At 51.2% G+C, this 19,926-nt stretch overlaps 1 protein-coding gene across 1 annotated transcript in view; it reads left to right on the top strand.

Moving 5' to 3' along the window:
• LOC102913179 (cyclic nucleotide gated channel subunit beta 1) overlaps positions 1-16,705 on the top strand; it is a 43,463-nt gene extending 26,758 nt beyond the window's left edge. Inside the window, exons 15-21 of the mRNA XM_076571629.1 lie at positions 244-403; positions 1,195-1,292; positions 1,388-1,471; positions 3,886-4,004; positions 4,541-4,687; positions 9,073-9,292; positions 12,008-16,705. Of these exons, the coding sequence (XP_076427744.1) occupies positions 244-403; positions 1,195-1,292; positions 1,388-1,471; positions 3,886-4,004; positions 4,541-4,687; positions 9,073-9,292; positions 12,008-12,325 (1,146 nt within the window). The 3' untranslated portion in view covers positions 12,326-16,705. The remainder of the gene's footprint in view (positions 1-243; positions 404-1,194; positions 1,293-1,387; positions 1,472-3,885; positions 4,005-4,540; positions 4,688-9,072; positions 9,293-12,007) is intronic.
• Positions 16,706-19,926: the final 3,221 nt, after the last annotated feature.

Raw genomic sequence — 19,926 nt, forward strand, 5'->3', positions numbered from 1 at the left:
CCAGACTCAGCCTATTCCAATGGGACATCCCACCCCAACATTCTGCTGGGGACCTGAGATAGCCACAGAGGTGTGCAGGCTTGCCCCTGCTTCCAGGGTCCATGTGTGGTCATCTGTGTTTCTCTCCGACTTACCCACGAGCATAGGTCCCCGATCTGGGTACTGCTGCATAACCAAACCCGTGTCCTACCCAGCTCGGGCCCAGCACTTCCCTGACCTCCCCTGGCTGCTGTCTTGCTCCAGATGAGAGATGTGGTGGGGGCCGCCACAGCGGGCCAGACCTACTACCGCAGCTGCATGGACAGCACCGTGAAGTACATGAACTTCTACAAGATCCCCAGGTCTGTGCAGAACCGTGTCAAGACCTGGTATGAGTACACCTGGCATTCACAAGGCATGCTGGGTAAGACTGGCCAAGTCCCCATGACCCCCCACCTCTCCCGGTCAACCTTCACCTGATTCCCAGAGTGGCCAACCCCTCCCTTGTCCTCTGTGTCCTGAGGGGTCTCTCTTGACTGCCCTCCCAGCACTGCTATTAGAGGGACCCCGGGAGGCCAGTGAAGACCCCGGAACACCCGAAGAGCTTGTCCTCCGGACAGCCACTCTCCTCTTGCTTCATCTACCTTGAGATGCAGCTCCATCCAAGGTGGAAGCCATTTCCACCAAGGACGCGGCCAGGCATGGCAGCTCAGACCTAGGGTCCCAGCAGGTAGGGGGCTGCTCCAAGTTTGAGCCAAGGGTGGGCTATGTAGCCAGACCTTGTCTCCGAATGAGCAGAGTGGTAGGTGGGCCCGTGCGGTGGCTCAGTCAGCGGAGGTGCCTGCTGCCAAGTGTGAAGACTCAGCCTCAGACCCTTGGACCCCAACAGCAGGAGCGAGCTGACCTCCACAGGTTGTCCTCCGACCTCTGTGTGTGTACTGTGGTGCGTGTGCATACACACTCACACATACATACGATGTGGGGGTGACAAGTGTTACAGAATAGCGGTTACTGATACAAAAGCTACATGGGGCATCCAAGTCAGGCTTCCGAGAGGAGGTGGCGTTAGTCCTTAGTTTCGAAGGAGTTTGGAAAGGAGGGGAGGGAGGAACTCCCGGAATCTGGAGAGGCTCCCTGCGGCAGGAGAAGCTGAGCTGGCTGGTATGAGGGGCAGGTCTGGCCTGACCCCTGACCCCTGCTGGGTCTCCTTCTCAGATGAGTCAGAGCTGATGGTGCAGCTCCCAGATAAGATGAGACTAGACCTGGCCATCGATGTAAACTACGACATTGTCAGCAAAGTGGCGCTCTTCCAGGTACCGCCCACAGGCGCCCTTCGGCTGGGGGCTGGGGGATCGGGGACAAAGGCCCTGCTTTCCTCTAACGGACTCCTCCCCCTCGGTCTGGACAGGGCTGTGACCGGCAAATGATCTTCGACATGCTCAAGCGCCTTCGCTCGGTGGTCTACCTGCCCAATGACTACGTGTGCAAGAAGGTGAGCTGTGCGGGGGGAGGGGGGAGGGGGGTAGAAGAGAGGTGGGAGGATGGGGGGTGGGTGCGCCTGCAGGGCCTGCGAGGGTGTCTGCTCACCCACCACAGGAGCCCCACTACAGAGGAAGTATCGTGCCCTGGCAGCCTGTAGGGAGAGCACCCGCCATGGAGGGTGTCCTGGGCTCTGCCAAGTGCTTCCAAAGCTCCCTTCACACAGAGGAGCCAACCTTGCAGAAAAGGGATGGAGGGGCTCTAGCCCACAAAACTGCTGCCGGGGTCTCAGTCTTTCCATCAGGAAAGTGGGTGGTTTACGGCCCTGAGGTGTTTTGTGAATTTATTTAAGTGGAATTAATCCCTAACCTTTAAAAGTTGGAAGACTTCACGTCAAAATCCAAATGTCTGGATGAAGCAGAACACTGGCTAGCTCTGGGCCCCACTTTCCACGATAGCAAGAGTCAGCAGAGGGGCGGGTTGTCCCTGAAGGGACAGGTGACACCCTGTCTGATGCCACGGGCCCCCCCACTCTGTGCCACCCCACCCCAGGCTCCCTTCATTGCATTGAGTCACCTAGGAAACACATATGTTAGCATCTGGCCCTCGGCAATGTCAAGTCCCTTTGTGCTCCCTGCCCAGGGGTCCAAGGTGGCAGCAAGGTCATCAGGGGCAGGGGGTGGGCAAGTTTCAGGTCTTCTGTACAGAGATATTAATAAGTTCGGGTGAGTGTGTGGGGTGAAAATATTCTAAGACTTGGGAGCCTCTAGCCCCTGTCAGATGGGTTCAACCTTTTTAAAAATTAGTATTTGTTATTTTTGAGACAGGGTCTTTTCTATAGCCCTGGCTGTCCTGGAACTCACTTTGTAGATCAGGCTGGCCTTGAACTCACAGAACTCCTCCTGCCTATGTCTCCTGGGTGCTAGGATTAAAGGTGTGTGCTGCCATGACTGGCTTTAAAAAAAAAAAAAAAAAAAAGTCTTTTAAGGATTTTATTTCTACTGATTTGTATGGTCCCCTGGAAGAGCAGTAAGTGCCCCTGACTCCTGAGCTCTCTCTCTGGTCCCACCTTTAAAATTACTTATTGCTGGGGCTGTGGGTCTGCAAGGACAAACACATAGAAGTCAGAGGACAGTTTATACGGAATTGGAGCCACTTCCCAGTGGGGCGGCGTGGGGTAGGGGGCTTGCCCTCTCCGAGTCCTGTTCTTCTCGTGGATGGAGTATAGATACTGATAGTGCCTTTTTCATGAGGTGCCTGGGAAGACTGAGTAAGATTTGCCTTTTTGGCACCAAATAGGCTCACTTGCTCTCACTGTTTTCTGTGTGACTTTAGAGTTTGCGGCAGGCGAGAGGTGACTCAGGTGTTGGGGCACAGGTGTGAGCAGCGCCCTCTGCTGCTGGTTCCTCTGTGACTCTCCGAGGCACTGGGATTTGAACCCCCACACTTGGATCCCTTGTAAGACTGAAAAGAGAAAGAACACCAGATTACGGCTGCGGGTGATGTGCAGGAACATTTGTGGAGTAAATTACAGTGTAACAGGGTTCCCGTCACTCCTTTTAATCATGACCTGTGTGATTGACAGGTGGCCGCCAAGGCAGGGTCTGGGAAGGCATGAGGATTGGAAGATGTACAGCAGGTTACTGTTTCTGATTGGATCCAGAGCAAGTCATCTATTCATCCATTCCCTTAGTCATTCACTTCTTCTCTCATTCATTCATTCATTCATTCATTCATTCATTCATTCATCCATTCATTCATTCCTTTGGTTTAACTTGGGGTTCCAGCTACTGTATGCGAGGGCTGGCAGACCAACTGAATGCCCATTTCCTCAGGTAGCAAGATGTTCATCTTCTCTTTGGCTCTCTTCACCTGTGCGTGTTTTCTGTAAGAACGCCAGTTGCATTGGATAAGGGCCAAACTACTCAAGTAGGCCATCTTAATTGAATTACATGTGCAACAACCGCATTGCCAAATAAGAGCCTATTGGGAGGTTCTGGAGACTGGGATTGCAGCAGACAGAGCCTAGGTCTGGGGACGGAGATTAACCATAGCAACTGTGCACCCTGGAGTCAGGCTGTCTGGATTCAAATCGCAGCCCTGGTTCGACCTCGAGTTCCGATCTTGGTAGAACACAATCTTATCCTAACAGGTTCACTGGTGTGATGCACACCCACCAGCGTTAGCTTAGAAAACATGCTGGGGCCTGTGGATCTCCTGACCATTGTTATCATTCCTATCTCAACTGGCCGAGCTCCTGAGGCACTGTCCAAGTAGGAGCTGCAGAATAGCGTCACACCCAACATTCAAAAGAAAGGACAGGGGCCAGGAGGGAGGCGACCCCCACACACCACAGGATCTGGTGGTGCTGGCCTGAGGCAGCCTCGGTGGCCTCAGGGTGTGGGACTCAGCCCTCTTCTGTTCCAGGGGGAGATTGGCCGAGAGATGTACATCATCCAGGCGGGGCAGGTGCAGGTTCTGGGAGGCCCGGATGGCAAGGCTGTGCTGGTGACGCTCAAAGCCGGATCCGTGTTTGGAGAGATAAGGTCAGTGGTGGTGGCGGCAGCAGCGGGGGTGGGAGAGGGGACGGGGGTGGGGGTGGGGTGGGGGGGAGGGGAGGGGACGGGGGAGGGGGAGGGGCGGGAGTCAAATGCACCTTGGGCAAGGGCTGGGGGCTAGATCAGGGGAAACTACAGTGAGTACAGCACTGGTTCCGGCCAGCATGTGTAGGATGGGTGCCGCCACGATGTACCATGAAGGGGGCGGGGAAATACAGAGTCTAGTGAATGTAAACAAAACCCAAGCCACTAGGTGGTGCATGCCTGTAGTCCCAGTTACGAGGGAGGCTAGCGAATCAGCCTGAAAGAAACAGTAAAATTCTTTAATCCCAGCATTGAGGGGGCAGAGGCAGGAGGATCTCTGAGAGTTCAAGGCCAGCCAGGTCTACATAATGAATTCCAGGACAGCCAGGGCTACATAGTGAGACCCTGTCTCAAAACAAAACAACATCAACAAAGACCTAAGACAGTCTCTCTAAAGTACAGCCTCCGAATGGTCTCATTCTCCTCCTTTTCTATTCCAGCTTGCTGGCTGTGGGGGGTGGGAACCGGCGCACAGCCAACGTGGTGGCCCATGGGTTCACCAACCTCTTCATTCTGGACAAGAAGGACTTGAATGAAATTTTGGTGCATTATCCTGAATCTCAGAAGTTACTCCGGAAGAAGGCCAGGTACAGAATCCCTCTTTCTTTTTCCTTTTCAGGTTTTGAGCAATGCTTGGGAGAAGCAGGTTCTCTCATGTTGCTGTAATACGGTTGTGAACACCAGAGCATTTGCTGTGGAAAGCATACTGTTCTCTCTCATCTCTAATCCATGTTGAGATTGTCTGGTAGCTTTCTTCTTCCTGGACCAAGTCAAAGGCCCTGTCCTGCATTAGTGTGCTGAGTCTGTCTCCTCTGACCTGGGCCATTTCCTTACGGTGTCTGTCTCTAATGGCTTTGACCTCTTTGCAGCTAACAGGCCAGCTAGGTTTTAGAAATTTTTTTTGGCTCTGCATCTGATGCAGAAATGACCAGGGGTGAATGTGCCCCTCAAAGCAGCATATGGGGGCACATGGTCTGAGTTCTTCCCCGGCGATGAGTTCACCTCCATCACATGGACACGGTTTTCTGTACTACAAAGTTACTATTTCTTTGTACTTGACAAGCAATTAGTGAGGACCTCTTTGGAACCGCATAGAAGTCCCTGCTCCTCTCCACTACCACCCAGCCAGCTTGCACCTGGCACTTGGTGGACACCAATCTGCTCATGGCTCCTTGCTCCTCAGTGGTCTCTGTGAGACATCCCTGTCCAGCCTCCTCCTGCCTCCCACTCCTCGGCTCACACTCTGCTGTAGGGAAGAGCATGGTCCTCTCCTGGTGTTTGTTTATGACATGAGCAGGCACTGCTTTGTATTAGGAACACCTGTAAGAGTTATTCTGAGGCTTCGGTCGCGCCTGGTGTGGCCAGTGAGAACTCTTGACTTTTGTCATCCTTTGATGTCCCATTATAATTCAACATTTCCTTGTGTCTATGGAAAATAACAGGCGCAGCAAGACAGCCTGGCTAACCTTGGGCTCCCCCACCAACTGCCCCCTCACCCCGGGAAATGGCATTGTCTCCAAGGAAGTAAATTTCTTCTGGTGGAAAATGTTTGGAGGAGTTTTGTGGGGCACGGGGGTTGGGGATGAAGCCCAGGGCCTTACCCATGCTAGACAAGTGTGCTTTACCACTGAAATACCTAGCGGCAGCCCACCACTGGTTTTTAGAAACCAAGATGGAGGCCTGGTGTGGTGTCTCATGCCTATAATCCCAGAGGCAGAGGCAGGAGGATTGCTGCAAGTTCAAGACCAGGCAGGTCAGTGCTTCAAGTTCCATGCCAGCCAGAGCTACATTGTAGAACTCGTTCTCAAAATAATGAAGTAAAAGTGAAATCGAAAGAAGCTCTGAACCTGAAGGGTACTCACTGTTAGGGGGTTCTGCAAGTTAATTTTGCTTTCGCCTGGAGTATCTATGTTAAAAGTTTTGTGTTTGAAGTTATTTGGGTGAAGGGCTGGAGTATGGCTCCATGATAAAGGCCTTGCCTAGTGTGCCTGGGACTCTGGACTTGATCCTCAGCATGGGAGCGGATAGGCATTTGATTAGTTCTCATGCAATGCACCAGGTTGTTTTGTTTGTTTGTTTGTTTGTTTTTGTTTTTGCTGGACTTACATTCTGTTTTAAGGCTGCAACCACCCTGACTGTAGTTGATGTTTTTGTGACAGAGTCTCACTGTGTAGCCCTACCTGGTCTGGAGCACAGAGAGATTCACCTGGCTCTCTGGTGCTGGAATTAGAGGCATGGTGATGCCTTTTCGCCTTGAACTTTTGAACTTCCTGTCTCAGCTTCCTCAGTGGGTGACCACAGGCATGTGCTGCTGTGACTGGCAGAACATAAACAATTAACAGGACTCCCAAAGCACAAAGCTGTCACAAGTTTTCCTTAGCTTGTCACCTGCCCTGATAAGGGGCTAAATGTGTTAGGTTTGTTTGGGGGAATTTTTTTTTGTTTTCTTTCTTTCTTTCTTTCTTTCTTTCTTTCTTTCTTTCTTTCTTTCTTTCTTTCTTTCTTTCTTTCTTTCTTTCTTTCTTTCTTTTTTTCTTCCTTCCTTCCTTTCCTTCCTTTCTTTCATATCCAGGGCCTCGTGGACAGGTGCTTTAATACTGAGCTAACCCCCAGCCTCTAAGTTGATTGTATTTGGTTTGGTACTGGGGCAGGGTCTTACTAGACTGTCATCCCTGCTGTTCCGTAGCTCAGTGCGCACTGCCTTCTCCATCTGCCTGCCTCAGCCTTCTCGGTAGCAGGGCTCCTAGGCCGGTGCTGCCTGGTCTGGCTAAGCTCATTAGTTCCCAATGTTTGCTTTTCCGGCGTGTTTACTTTGTCAGAAACAGGCAGGCCCACACTGCTGTTTTCTTTTTCTTGTTATGTGGATGGTAGCATATTGTGGAGTCATCTGCAGCCCCAGAGCACCTCCCTTGGCAACTGTGAATAGCAATGCAGGTGTGTGTGCGCCTGGGTTTGAGTTTTGTATTTGGAAATTGGTTATTTTATTTTTAGAAAAGCAGACTTTTGCTTTCTAGTCCTTCAGATGAGGTTTCAAATTGAGTGACTAAGGAAGCACCCTATGGTATAGAAACCCACAGGCACCGGGGAGCCGGTTAGGGGGTTAAAGATTCACAAACAGGTTCCTGGTAAAGGGTTCGCTATTTCCTCTCCAATAGAAAGGGACTGCTGCAGGTGGGCGTGGCCGGAGCAGCTGCAGGTGGGCGTGGTCGGAGCAGCAGTGTGACCCAGGTTCTAACCTAGACTCTTGCGATCACTCATAGACTTACACGGGGTGGCCACAGACTTAGTTGCCTAGCGTGCGCTCTAGCTGGTGTCAAACAAGGTGGCACTCTGTCCCTGAGAAGATCAGCTCAAAAGGAGGAAAAGCTTGTTTTGACTCTTGGTTTTAAAGGTTTCAGTCCATGTTTGCCTGACTTGAGTGCTTTGGACCTGTGGTGAGGAAGGCCCTTGTGGTGGGGACAGGTGGTGGAATAGAGAGAGACAGACAGAGACAGAGAGAGACAGAGACAGAGATAGAGACAGCTAGAGGATAGACTGGAATCACAGATCCTTTTCAACGAAACATGCCCAATGACATTTTTTTTTAAACATATGTTTTCTTTCCCTGTCTGTCTTTAAAACTGACGTACGTTTTAGTCCTTGCTCTCCTGCTTCAGGCCCTTTCCAGAGCAGAGGCCTGGGTCACGGAGAATTCCATTCATGTGGGCACATCTGTCTGCACCGACTCGAGGCAGAGCAGCTGTCCCCTCCCCTGCTCCTTGTCACGTCAGCACCACACTGAGCCTGCTTGCTTCCTGTCATGCGTGAGTTATGGACTCACAAGACGTGGATGACAGTGCCCGGGCTGCTCTGAGCCAGCCTGCTTCCAAGGCCTCTGATGGATGATCGTGCTGAGTCTCCGGGGAAACCCAGGGGGAAATGCAAATCTCAGCTGATTACTATCACTGCACACAATGTAAGCCCATTGGCTCTGATTAGCTAAGCAGCCGGCAGCGGCCTCATTAAAAAAAACGAAAAACAAAAAAACAAACAAGTCGCGCTGGAATCCTGATGAATGAATTTGCCAATTAGCAGTCTCGCCCACTGGACCGCCAAGCTGATCATCGCATTTTCATAGCTTGAAAATTTCCCAGTAAAAGGCTCTGTTTGATGGAAAATTCTATCCTTATTCAAAGAAACAGGGTGCTGGGTCACACTTGACCCTATGTCTGGTTCTACCGGGGCCTGAGGCATGTCACTTCCTGCCCCTATTCCGAGCCTCACTTTCCAGGGGCACAATATTCCCTGCCAGATAACGTGGAGAGGGGGCCAGGATGACTTTTATAACAACCCCTGTTGTGAGAACTAGCCAGAGTCCCAGGAGAACTAGATCACTAAAGACTTCCCAACAGGCCCCACCTCTAAAAAGTTCCATGCTCCCTCCCAATATCACACGAGTCTACGAACCCTTGGAGATGCCCTCAAACCCTATCTGAACTATAACCGTGTCCTTCAGTCTGTCCATTGTGACCTCAAGCAAGGTAATCGACCTCTCTGAGCTTCGGTGTTTTTTAATTTTTTCGAGACAGGGTTTCTCTGTGTAGCTTTGGAGCCTTTCCTGGAACTCGCTCTGTAGACCAGGCTGCCCTCGAACTCAGAGATCCTCCTGCCTCTGCCTCCTGAGTGCTGGGATTAAAGGCGTGCGCCACCAGTGCCCGGCAGTGAACCTCGGTGTTCTTATCCCTTCGGCTCAGACAATAAGCCTACCTCATTATGGCAGTTCTAATCATCCGTCTATGCCTAAGCACTCAGCACTGTGCTTGGCCCAGCACAAGCACCCCGAAACCACCAGCCAAAGGCACCAACGCTACTGCCACACCCCACCCCCACCCCCGCCACGTAGGAATAACCCAGAGGGTTCCACGCAGGCGCAGGCGCAGATGGGCTTCTCCCCACTGCGCTTTGGATAGAAGAGGGTGTGGCTCTCTTTCAGGCGCATGCTGAGAAACAACAACAAGCCGAAGGAAGAGAAGAGTGTGCTCATCCTGCCCCCACGGGCGGGCACCCCGAAGCTCTTCAATGCCGCCCTCGCTGCAGCAGGAAAGATGGGTGCCAGGGGGGCCAAGGGTGGCAAGCTCGCCCACCTGAGAGCCAGGCTCAAGGAGCTGGCCGCACTGGAGGCGGCGGCCAGACAGCAGCAGCTGCTGGAGCAGGTAACGTGGTTGGCACCTAGCTCCTCCCTCTTAGCAGGTTTGCTTCAGGAGGAAGGTGGGGACCTCCAAGAGCCGGCCACACAGCCATGGGACCTTGTTTGGTTGCAAGTGACAGAAGCAGGTTCAAACCTGGATCATAGCTCTCATGGGTGAGAAGCGGATGCAGGGTTGCTACGAATTCTAGGCCAGCCTGGGCTACGTAGTTTCAAGGCAGCCTGAGCTACATTATGAGGCCTTGTCTCAGACAGTCCCTAAGTAAGACATTGTGTTGACCGAATAGGAAAGTGAGAGGATTTAATAACTGTCGAGTTCAAGTGTGGCTGGCTCTCAAGTGGCGGGACCAATCTTCCCATCTGCCCTGTCTCTCTCCTTATCTGATGGCTCCACATCCTTTCATGTGGCCACCCTAACAGGAAGTGCATCTTCCCCGGAGAGTAGAGCCAAAGTCCCCAGGACTCATTGTCCTCACTCAGTGCTGGGCCACGTGCCAATTCCTGAGCCATTACTAGTGGAGCAGGGTGGTGTGTGTCCCACACCTGCCCACTCCTGGACTGGCAGTCCTGAGGGGGTTCTTTGGGGGAAGGTTTTGGGGCTGTTGGGAGGAGTGTGGATAGGCTGGGAATATCCCTCCCCAGATGACAGCTGAGTTCTATTTAATCGTGTCCGTGACCATTTAAATAATTTGGAAGGGGAAAAAAACCCACAACTATGCACAGTGACAATGGCTTCCACTCCTGTGACCCTAAAGGGACGTTAAAATTAGTTCCTGGGCTTTCTTCTTCTGTGACGGAAGCCAAGAAGACCTATTAGAATAACAATGCTAATTTCAGCTGCTCCTGACAGTCTGGAAGCAGACAGCAGTCTGTGTGGCCAACAGAGTAGCCGAGATAACTCAGCCTCAGTCCTGGGCTGTGAAGCAGGGGACACATTCAGGGTTCATTTGACAGCAGATGTTGGGCAAGTGACATCAAAGCCACCTGGGATTCCAGGACATTGCCCATGCGTGGCCCCAGACAGAGGAAAGATGTGACTGTTGTAATGGTCAAGGTCGAGTCTGCATGTTGGCGTCTTTTGTGCTGGCTGCTGTTTCAGGGTTTAGTAAACATGAACCCAAGGACTCTCTCAGAGCAGCAAAAGGCTTCAGCTAAGACAGGTTTCCGCTCCTGTTGCGCGAATGTTCTAAGAAAAGTGTCCCGTGAGGTTTAGAAAGCCAGAGCAGCAGGGCAGTGAAGGAGCTCTTCACTAGACAAGTCCAGAGGCTCTGGCACTCTGGGAAAGAGCCCTGCGCTTTCTGAGACTCAGAGGACTCGTGACAGCAGCAGGACCGCAGAGGTAAAGCGGTGGTTCCTTTTCAAAGTGTTTGAACATGGCAGAGCATGAGGTCAGCCTTCCCGTGATTCTCCCGTTCCTGTTTGTATCTCTTGGCTTCAGAAGTTGCATCTGAACGCCCTGCCCAGGGTGGAGTGTCTTGAGGATTCAGGGTGCCCACGCAGGGCAGAACAAGTGTAGGAAGACATGCGGAAGCAGGGAAGAAGCAGCAGCAGGTCTCTAGGGCTGCTTTGGATTCTAGAAACATCCTGATACCTCCCCCTTCTTTAGTACCCACGACCTGTGCAAACTTCAGGGCTCTCTGCTCCACACAATCACCCTGACTGCTCTCCCTTGGGTCTTGGGCAGCTGAGCATCTTCTAGGATTGTTCCCTCTCCACTGCCTTCCTTACAGAACTAGGGTGAAAGAGCAAGCAGGCGAGAACCTAGGGATTAAAAACAAAAGCTCCCCCCAATTACTTATCGATGGCCAACAACACCCATGGAGGGAGCACCAGGGGCTGCAGCTGCCACCAAGCCCCTGGACCAGGGTCACCGCAAACTAATTTTTCTGTTATCCCACCCCATTCTTCTGTAAGGGCTGCAACCTTTGGAACCTTCCAGAAAGATAGCAGGCCCACTCAGCTGTACCTATGTGCTCCAAGCTTTTCTCATGACCCCAGAACCATTCATTACTAATAAGAAATGTGGGTGTGTAGCCAGGCGGTGGTGGCACACGCCTTTAATCCTAGCAGCACTCAGGAGGCAGAGGTAGGAAGTTGAGTTGGAGGCTAGCCTGGTCTACAGAGTGAGATCCAGGAAAGCTAGGGTTACACAGAGAAGCCCTGTCTTAAAAAAAAAAAAAAAAAAAGAGGAGGAGGAGTGGTGTCAGGGTGGCTCAGCCTTTGAAGAGGCCAGCCCTCATGGTTATCAGCTCCCCACATAAATTGGGGAGATGGATCTGTTCTCGAATGCACAACCTGACACAGGCTTCCAGCCCGTAATAGTCTAAATTATCCCCAAAGAGCTGGGCAGGGTAGCTCACACCTGCAGTCTCAGCATCCAATCGATAGGCTGAGGAAGAAGGACCCTGAGTTCGAGACCAACTTGTTCTCCACACCAAATTTAAGGTCAGCCGGGCTACTTAGGGAGACACTGTCTCAAAATTAAACAGATCCCCAAGATTTACCCCCCAACATATTGGCCTTTCATCCTCAAACTTCAATCAGTCAATACTACGTTGTTTCTCCTATACTACCCTGATGCCGTTCTGCTAGGCCAGTAGCTTCCATCTCCTGTGTGCCACTGTCCTCTGGAAGTCCCCGAAGGTGGGGGCACGTTGGCTTGAAAGATTCTTTTATGCCCCTTTGGAGAGTGTTTCACCTCACTCTCTCTCTGGGGTTTCAGGCCAAGAGCTCACAGGATGCTGGGGGAGAGGAGGGCTCCGGAGGAGCCGCGGACCAACCTGCGTCCCAGAAACCGCCAGATCCCAAGGAGCCCGCAGCGTCCCAAGAGCCCCCAGCGCCCCAAGATCCCCCAGGGTCCCAGGAGCCCCCAGCCCCGCGCTCTCCACCGCCGGCCCCGGGGAAGCCCGAGGGAGGCACAGAGGAGGAGGCAGCTGCGCCCTCGGAGCCCTCGGTGAGGATCCGCGTGAGCCCAGGCCCAGATCCCGAGGAGCAGATGATGTCCGTGGAGATGCTGGAGGAGAAGAAAGAGGCCGAGTGAGGCGCCTGCAGTGCCTCATGAGTCCCACGATCCCCATCCCGGGTGGACACCCTGCTGTGAGACCACCTGCCTGGACAAGCTTCCTAGCCCAAGGGCACCTCCTCACAGGCCCTGTTGTGGAAATCCTCAAATTTCATCAAATGGTGGTGGTGTTCTTGATCCGTGGAGCGCCCTGCCCCGCTCCCACAGTTGCTAGTTTCAAGAAGAAAACCGCCTCGCACTTTTAAGAGGTTTTAGGAGGGAATAGAAGAGGGCTCCGGCATCAGCAGAGCTCTACTAGAAAAGTCAAGGGTTGGTGATATGGCGGGGTCCCCACCAGAACCCACCCTTGGTCTAAGTGATAGGGAAGAGCTGGGGTAGGAGTGCACACCTGCAAACCCAGTACTGGGGAAGCTGAGGCAGGAGGATTCTTGGTTCAAGGTCAGCCCGGGCTACATAGTGAGAATCTGCCTCAAAACAAACCAATTAGCAAAACAGCGTGGGAGTTCCCAAGTTCCTGTAAGCATCTGGATTCCAGAGCAGTAAACACAGTAGTCTTCGCTGACAGCAGAGCAGGTGATTGGGTACTCTGTACACTGAGATGATTGGCATTGTTATCTTACCCTTTTCAAGTTCTGCTTATTTTAGTAGGCGATGACATTCCAAGTTCTCCGTGCTATTCCTGGTACTCATCCTCCCTGGCCACTCTGAAGCACCAAGTGACAACTGTAGGGAAAAAAACTAGTCCGTACTTAGAGAATATGCTTGTAGTGAGGCGTAGTGGAGCACTAGAGGCTGAGGCAGGAGAATCACAAGTTTGAAGTCAGCCAGGGATACCTGACAATATCCTATCTGAAAAAGAGGGGAATGCCCTGGTTCATCGGTGATGACTACGGTCCCTTGTTCAGACGTGTGGTGACATTTCAGCCACTGTTCATCAGTGAGCATTTGGGTTGTTTCCAGTCTCACATTATTCAGGATAACATCACAGAGCATTGAGAGGTCGCTGTGGGTTGTTGCTCGAGTTTTCCTGCTTTGCCCACAGTCAGGACAAATCTCTGTCACCCGCCAGTCCCACAGCCGCTCAGATCCAACCAAATAAACACAGAGATTTATATTGCTTACAAACTGTATGGCCGTGGCAGGCTTCTTGCTAACTGTGCTTATAGCTTAAATTAGTCCATTTCCATAAATCTATACCTTGCCACGCGGCTTGTGGCCCACCGGCATCTTCACATGCTGCTGGTCATGGCGGCGGCTGCAGTCAGTCCTTCTGCCTTCTTGTCCTTTTATTTCTCCTCTCTGTTAGTCCCGCCTATCCTTCCTGCCTAGCCACAGCCGATCAGGTTTTATTTATTGATCAATCAGAACAACTTGACATACAGACCATCCCCTAGCACAGCCAAGTGCAGACCATCTCAGACACCTGCACTCAGGCCCATGGTCCTAATCATCCTCTATGCGGACCTGCTGGGTAACGCCACAAAGAACCCAAGAAGGGCTCCCACAGGACATACAGAACATCCCACAGCAGTGGGTAGAGGCCTCTGTCACCCACCATGCCAGCCTGATGACATGGACCTCTGAAACCCTGCGAAGGTGAAAAGCATCAGCCCCACAAAGTTGTCTTCCGACCTCCACACATACACTCTGACACACACACACACACACACACACACACACACAGAGTCAAGAGCTCACAATAATAAAATTCGTCTTGTACAGAAAGGGTTTGCCTTACTGTAGAGCGCTTGCCTGGCCCTGGGTTTGATCCTCAATACCAAAAGAAAGAATCCTGCACAGATCTAATCTCACTGGTATACCTTATTTTATTTTTTTTAAGCAGGGTGAGCCTGGGAGTCTAGTCATATTTTTTTTAACCCTAGTAGCCTCATGTAGCATTGTCATATCTGCACCCCAGAATCTGGAGCCCAGGACATAGAGAACGCCTCCACCTGAGGCAAGTATTCCAGATGTTCCTATAAGGTAAACTTGCCGCCCTTCAGTGGACGGTAAAATGTTTCCTGACCCTGCCACTGTGAGGTCCTGCTTCTTCCTGACCCTGCCACTGTGAGGTCCCGCTTCATAAGGAGTCTGCTTTCTGTGGATGCACCCACTCTTTTAGATGCTAGTCCTTGAAAATAGACGGCTTATTATGTAAAGCGAGAGGTTCCCGGGATTCCTGGTAAGAACGTTAATTTTGAAATGAGATCGGCAGTGTCTTAATTTTACCGAGCTATCTCATTCAGGGTAACACGCTCACAGAACCCTGATATTAGGTCAACTGAGTTGGAGACAGGCATTAATCTCCAAATTAAATTGGACTGGCTGAGGCTTGAATGACACAGCTCAGAGACGGCTATAATCCTGAAGTCAGAACATGTCCGTGTGACCATTGAATCTCTCCTCTTAATCTCCTCAGTGTGTCTTGCATTTTGGTAGATAATGAATCACACGCCATCTTTTTTTTTTTAACTATACAAATATTTTAAGTAGAATTAAAATCAAGAAGCTGTTTAAAATTTCATTATCAAAATACGCTCAGCCAGTGGTCTAAGCTGTTTTCTCAGTAAACAGGAAACCTTATGTACACACCAGCTTTCATAGTACACTGAATTTTAATTAAAGTGCTTAGACAAATATTCCTGGGTTGTGGATTCATTTTAAAAACTAGAAGTTGGGACCAGGTATGATGGTGCCCACCTGTAATCCCAACACTTAGGAGGTGGAATCGGGAGTGTCAGGGGTTCAAGGCCAGCCTCAGCTACTATTGAGGCCAGCTAGGTATACATACCTTATCTCAAACAAAGAACAACAAACCCCAAACAAATGAAAAACTGCAAGTCTGGCTTGGTGGCATATACCTGTACACCTAGTACATAGAGGCTGAAACAAGAAGATAGAGTTGAAGGTCAACCTGGTCTACCTAAGGAGACCCTGTCAAAAGACAAGCCAACCAAAAGGGGCCAGTGAGAGGAACCAGTGGAGCGGAAGCAGAAGCCTCAGGCCAAAGGTAAGCCAGGTGACCATGGCAAGGCAACTGCCAAGCCTGTCTACAGGACACGCTCAAATACCAGTTGGGAGTTCCGGAGAGACACTGGCTGCTCCTGAGGGAGGGATTAGCAGTGAATAACAGATCTATTTTACGGAGCGTTGTGGCTGGCCATTGTTTCTGAGAGGGAACCTATTGTTAAGACCAAACTTCCCCATAGGCCTGATTAAAAGGAGCAATCACAAGTAAGGAAGCTTGTGATGAACAGCTCCCCTCCTCCCCACGCCCCCACCCCCGCCCACCACACATACACATTCCTGAAGCCCCAGGAGGCCGTCATGAAGAGGGGAAGGGCCAGCCATGGACAGGCTGGATAGTTCAGGCGGCAGGAGGTTTGGCTTTGGCACCAAGGGTACTGTGAATACATCCTCAAGTGGCCAAGACCTGAGCCCATCTCCTGACTGGAGAGTGAGTGTGGTAGTTTTAAGGAGAATGGCCCCTATAGGCTCAGGTATTTGCATGGTTCATCCCCGGGTGGTGGTGAACTGGCCCAGAAGGATTAGAAGGATTAGGAGGTGTGGCCTTGTTGGAGGAGATGCGTCACTAGTGATGGGCTTTGAGCGTTCAAAAGCCCATGCCAGGCCCAGTGTCTTGCTCTATGTGCTGCCTGCAGATTGGATCTTCTGTAAGCTCTCAGCTACTGCTCCAGTACTGTGTCTGTCTGCTTCCTGCCGTGATCATCATGGACTAACCCTATAAACCTGTAAGCAAGCCCCCAGTTAAATGCTTTTGTTTGTAAGAGTTGCCTTGGTTGTAATAGACTAGTTAGTAACAGAACACAGCAGCCGAACAGTTAACTAAGACAGTGAGAGAGCTATGGGCTGAAGGTCTGGAGCCAGACCTACTGTGAGGTCCGTCGCCCAGGGAACGAGACGGCGTGATCAACCATAGCTTTATCCGTCCAGGCGCAGATTTAACGCTGAGTGGGTTCTGAAGGTACGAAGACTGGTCCTCCCACACAGATCTCGGTTGTGTTTGCTCCATCAAACAGCAGAGCACGCCACTTGGGAGACATCCCCTGGCCAAGCATTTTAGCCTCACTGGAGGGAAGCGGGAAGCCGGAAGACGGGACCTCCAGAGGAGGAGAGAACCTGCCCAGCCCATAGACTGCAATACTAAGTGTGGCCAGCAGAGGCCGCTAATCCACCGAGAAGGGAAATGCTGCAGTGAGAACAGCTGTGTTGAACATTTGCCGCTATCCTGGTTCCGCACCTGTCTCTCCCCATCCCCTCCTCTACTGGGCAGATTCCAATTTTAGAGGACCCAGAAGGAAGCCACGCAAGTGCTTTATTCTGCCCCTCCTTGTAAAAAAAAAATGTTCTCTTAGTAAACACACTTCGTGCACACTCAGCCTTTCACATCATAGCGCATTTTTCTTTTCATTGTAGTAACCGTTTCACTATCATTTTAAATCTATTTTACTTTTATTTTTTTTTAAAGATTTCACGTTTTTAGTTTTTTTTCACCTTGTTACACTGATCTTGGTTGTCTCGCTCACTCAATTGAAGTTGCACCAGTTTGCCAGGCGGCCTCCATATGCACTTACGGACACCCTTCCACGTGGACCTGTCCACTGCCACCCTGGGCCCCTGTCTGACAGGTCCTGGCCCCCCGGGAACATGCGTGGATCGAGACTCCATCCTATGGCACTGAGCTCTCCCCCTGTCACCCCCTCTGTGCTGCTGGGATCCTCCTGGCCGGACTCCTATCTCCGGCCCCGCGTACCTGGACTTGGAAAGGAAAAACCCTTTCCCGAGTCTCTCCTATGTCCTCTGTGCTCTGCTTCTGGGAATTCTTTACGCTCACCCTTTCTTCCAGGGGTGGCCCTTCTTCCCTCTAACTGACCGTGGGCTCCTCTCATTCAAAATTAGACTCCTCCCACCTGCCCTCCCAATTCTCCTTCCCTCCTCGAACTCAGATACCATGAACCTTGCCACCTTACTTTTTTTAAAAAAACTACAATATAGCTTGACCTCAGTACAAGCTTGATAACCAGTCTCACTGGACTGAAAGTGGGACATTAGACCTTTAAATTCTCACTGCTCTTGACAAATTCTGCCGACGCTTCGGCAAGCAGCCCGAGACTCTCTGCGTCCAAACCTTTGCTCTCTGCTCTTGTCCCTCTGTGTGTCTCCTGTCACAGCTGCCAAATCCTCCTGGCAAAGGCCAAACCTGACCCAAAGCTGACCAGGACCTCAGCTCCCTCTCCTTTCCATAGAGGACAATCCCTGTGGGTGCCGCCCCAGCCTGGCCCTCCGTGGGCATCACCCCAGCCTTGCCCACAGCGCCCTTCCAGCCTGCTGCACCTTTCACCCCGACTCAACCTCATCCTTGCTTTCTCCCTATGGGATCAGCCGTACCCACTCCCATACAGATGGTCTTTATCCCGTCAGGGAAATGGTGGGCCTCAGCTGCATACTCCACGTCCCCTTTTCTATGGTGAATCTCTCCCAGGGAGAAAAGTACCTCCGTTCTTTCCCTGATGACCCTTCTAACTTCATCAAGGAATTCAGGTTCCTCACCAAATCTGTAGCCTCACCTGGCGTGATCTCTATGTTATTCTTCCCTCTCCTCTCCTCTCTGAGGGAAAGGAAAGGGTCTGGATGGCTGCCTGGGCCTGTGGGAGTTGGAAAGAAAAATGGCCCCCACAGGGAGTGGCACTGTTAGGAGGCGTGGCTTTGTTGGAGTGGATGTGGTCTTGTTGAAGATCGTGTGTCACTGTGGGGGCGGGCTTTGAGGCTTCCTATATTCAGGATACCGCCCACTGTGACTGTCATCGACCACTTCCTGTTGCCTGCAAGATTCTCAGCTCCAGCAGCATGCCCACCTACGCACCGGGCCCTAGCGCTCAAGAGGGCATGCTTGTCCTCAACACTCATTTACTTTCCCAGTCAACCCAGCTATTAGGAGAAAACTTAGAGTCTAGATGACGGCCCTCAAATCCCTCAGAGAGGTCTGTTGAATATGGCATTTAAGGTGTTTAATGGAAGGGAAGAGCAGGGAAGGATGGGATGGACTTCTCATAATAGACAGAAATACCAGTTTCTGGCAGCAGCCCTGAGGCCACCTTCAAAGCAGATGGGACACTGACAGACTCCACATGGAGCCTGCTTTAAATGGCAACACCTGTATCAGGCTTTTTGGACTGCCAGCCCCAAAATCATGACATGGAGACTTATTATTAATTAGGAAAGCTCGGCCTTAGCTTAGGCTTGTTCCCAACTAGCTCTTATAACTTAAATCAACCCATTTCTAGTAATCTACATGCTGTCACAAGCTTTAACTTCTCCTCTTGCATGTCCTGTTTCCTCTGCACCGGCTGGAGACAACACCTTCCCTGAGACCTCTGTCCCCAAAAGTCCCGCCTAACCTCTTCCTGCCTAGCTATTGGCCGTTCAGCTCTTTATTAAGCCAATCACAGTGACATATCTTCACACAGTGTAAAGGAATAGTCTGCAACACACACCAATCCCTAGGTAAAGAACTGCACTTTACCTTACCTGCTGCCAGTACCCTGCCTAAGCTGTGAATAGGCAGGACACTGGAGGCTCATGACTGCCTCTCTTTACCTCACCAAGGTAAGTCAGTCCTCCCGGTTCCTACTCCATAGGAAAATCTTTCTGATCTTTTGGGCCCGGTGGCCAAAGATTGGTGGTTCCCTGGGACCTTGGCCTCCAACAAAACCATTGATATTACCACTGAGGAGCAAGGGTGACTGTCTAGGTAGTGGGTAAGTGTCTGCTATTTTAACAGATTTGGGGTCTCCTGGGTCTATTCTTCCTGCTTACTATGTGTGCAGAAGTTTTACTATGGTAAAACTTCTCCTTCCATATCTCTGTGATGGGTGGGCGTTGATGACTGGCCCCTCCAGCCTCGGGCCATAGGTCTCCTCTGTTCCCGATGGGGCCACCAGATTGTCACTCTTCCCTCCTCATGCCTGGGTGTCCAACTCTGTTTTGAGATAGAGTTATCATGGCTAAATTACATTTCTCATCCAATGCCTTCCTGAATCTTCCTTCTCTTTGTTAGCCCACCCACTCGCCCTATAACATGCCTATCCTACCTGTCCTAAAGCCTGATGACTCCTACTGCTTGGTCCAGGGAACTTAGGATTGTTAACTTGGCAGTCCTTCCTATCCGCCCAGTACTGCCTCACCCTGACATTATACTTTCTCAGATTCCTCCTCCACTTCTCACTTTACCGTTCTAGACCTGCCACAGGGCTCCAGACCTTAGCACACCTGACTCCATGATGGAAGTACCATTCAGGCTGTAAAACTCAGCATGTAGACAGCACCACCTGCCAAAATAACAAAGGCCTAACCCATCAACATCCATAGTTCTGGGAAAATCTCTGAACGGACTAACCTTGCTTTTTGGCTTCTGTAATTCTGCTTCTGGCTATTTTCACTAACTGAAGTATGTCAACCCAGAACATGGTTTTTGTGCTTAAAAGCTCATCCCAAGAAAGGCTCGTGGCTACACTGGGATCCCGAACACCCAGGGGAGTGGCCAGCCAGTTAATAAAGACTTTCTATTGGCTTAAACCCATGTCCGAGCAGTCTTCTGG

Source organism: Peromyscus maniculatus, chromosome 5 (assembly GCF_049852395.1).
Source record: "Peromyscus maniculatus bairdii isolate BWxNUB_F1_BW_parent chromosome 5, HU_Pman_BW_mat_3.1, whole genome shotgun sequence".
Taxonomy (NCBI): domain Eukaryota; kingdom Metazoa; phylum Chordata; class Mammalia; order Rodentia; family Cricetidae; genus Peromyscus; species Peromyscus maniculatus.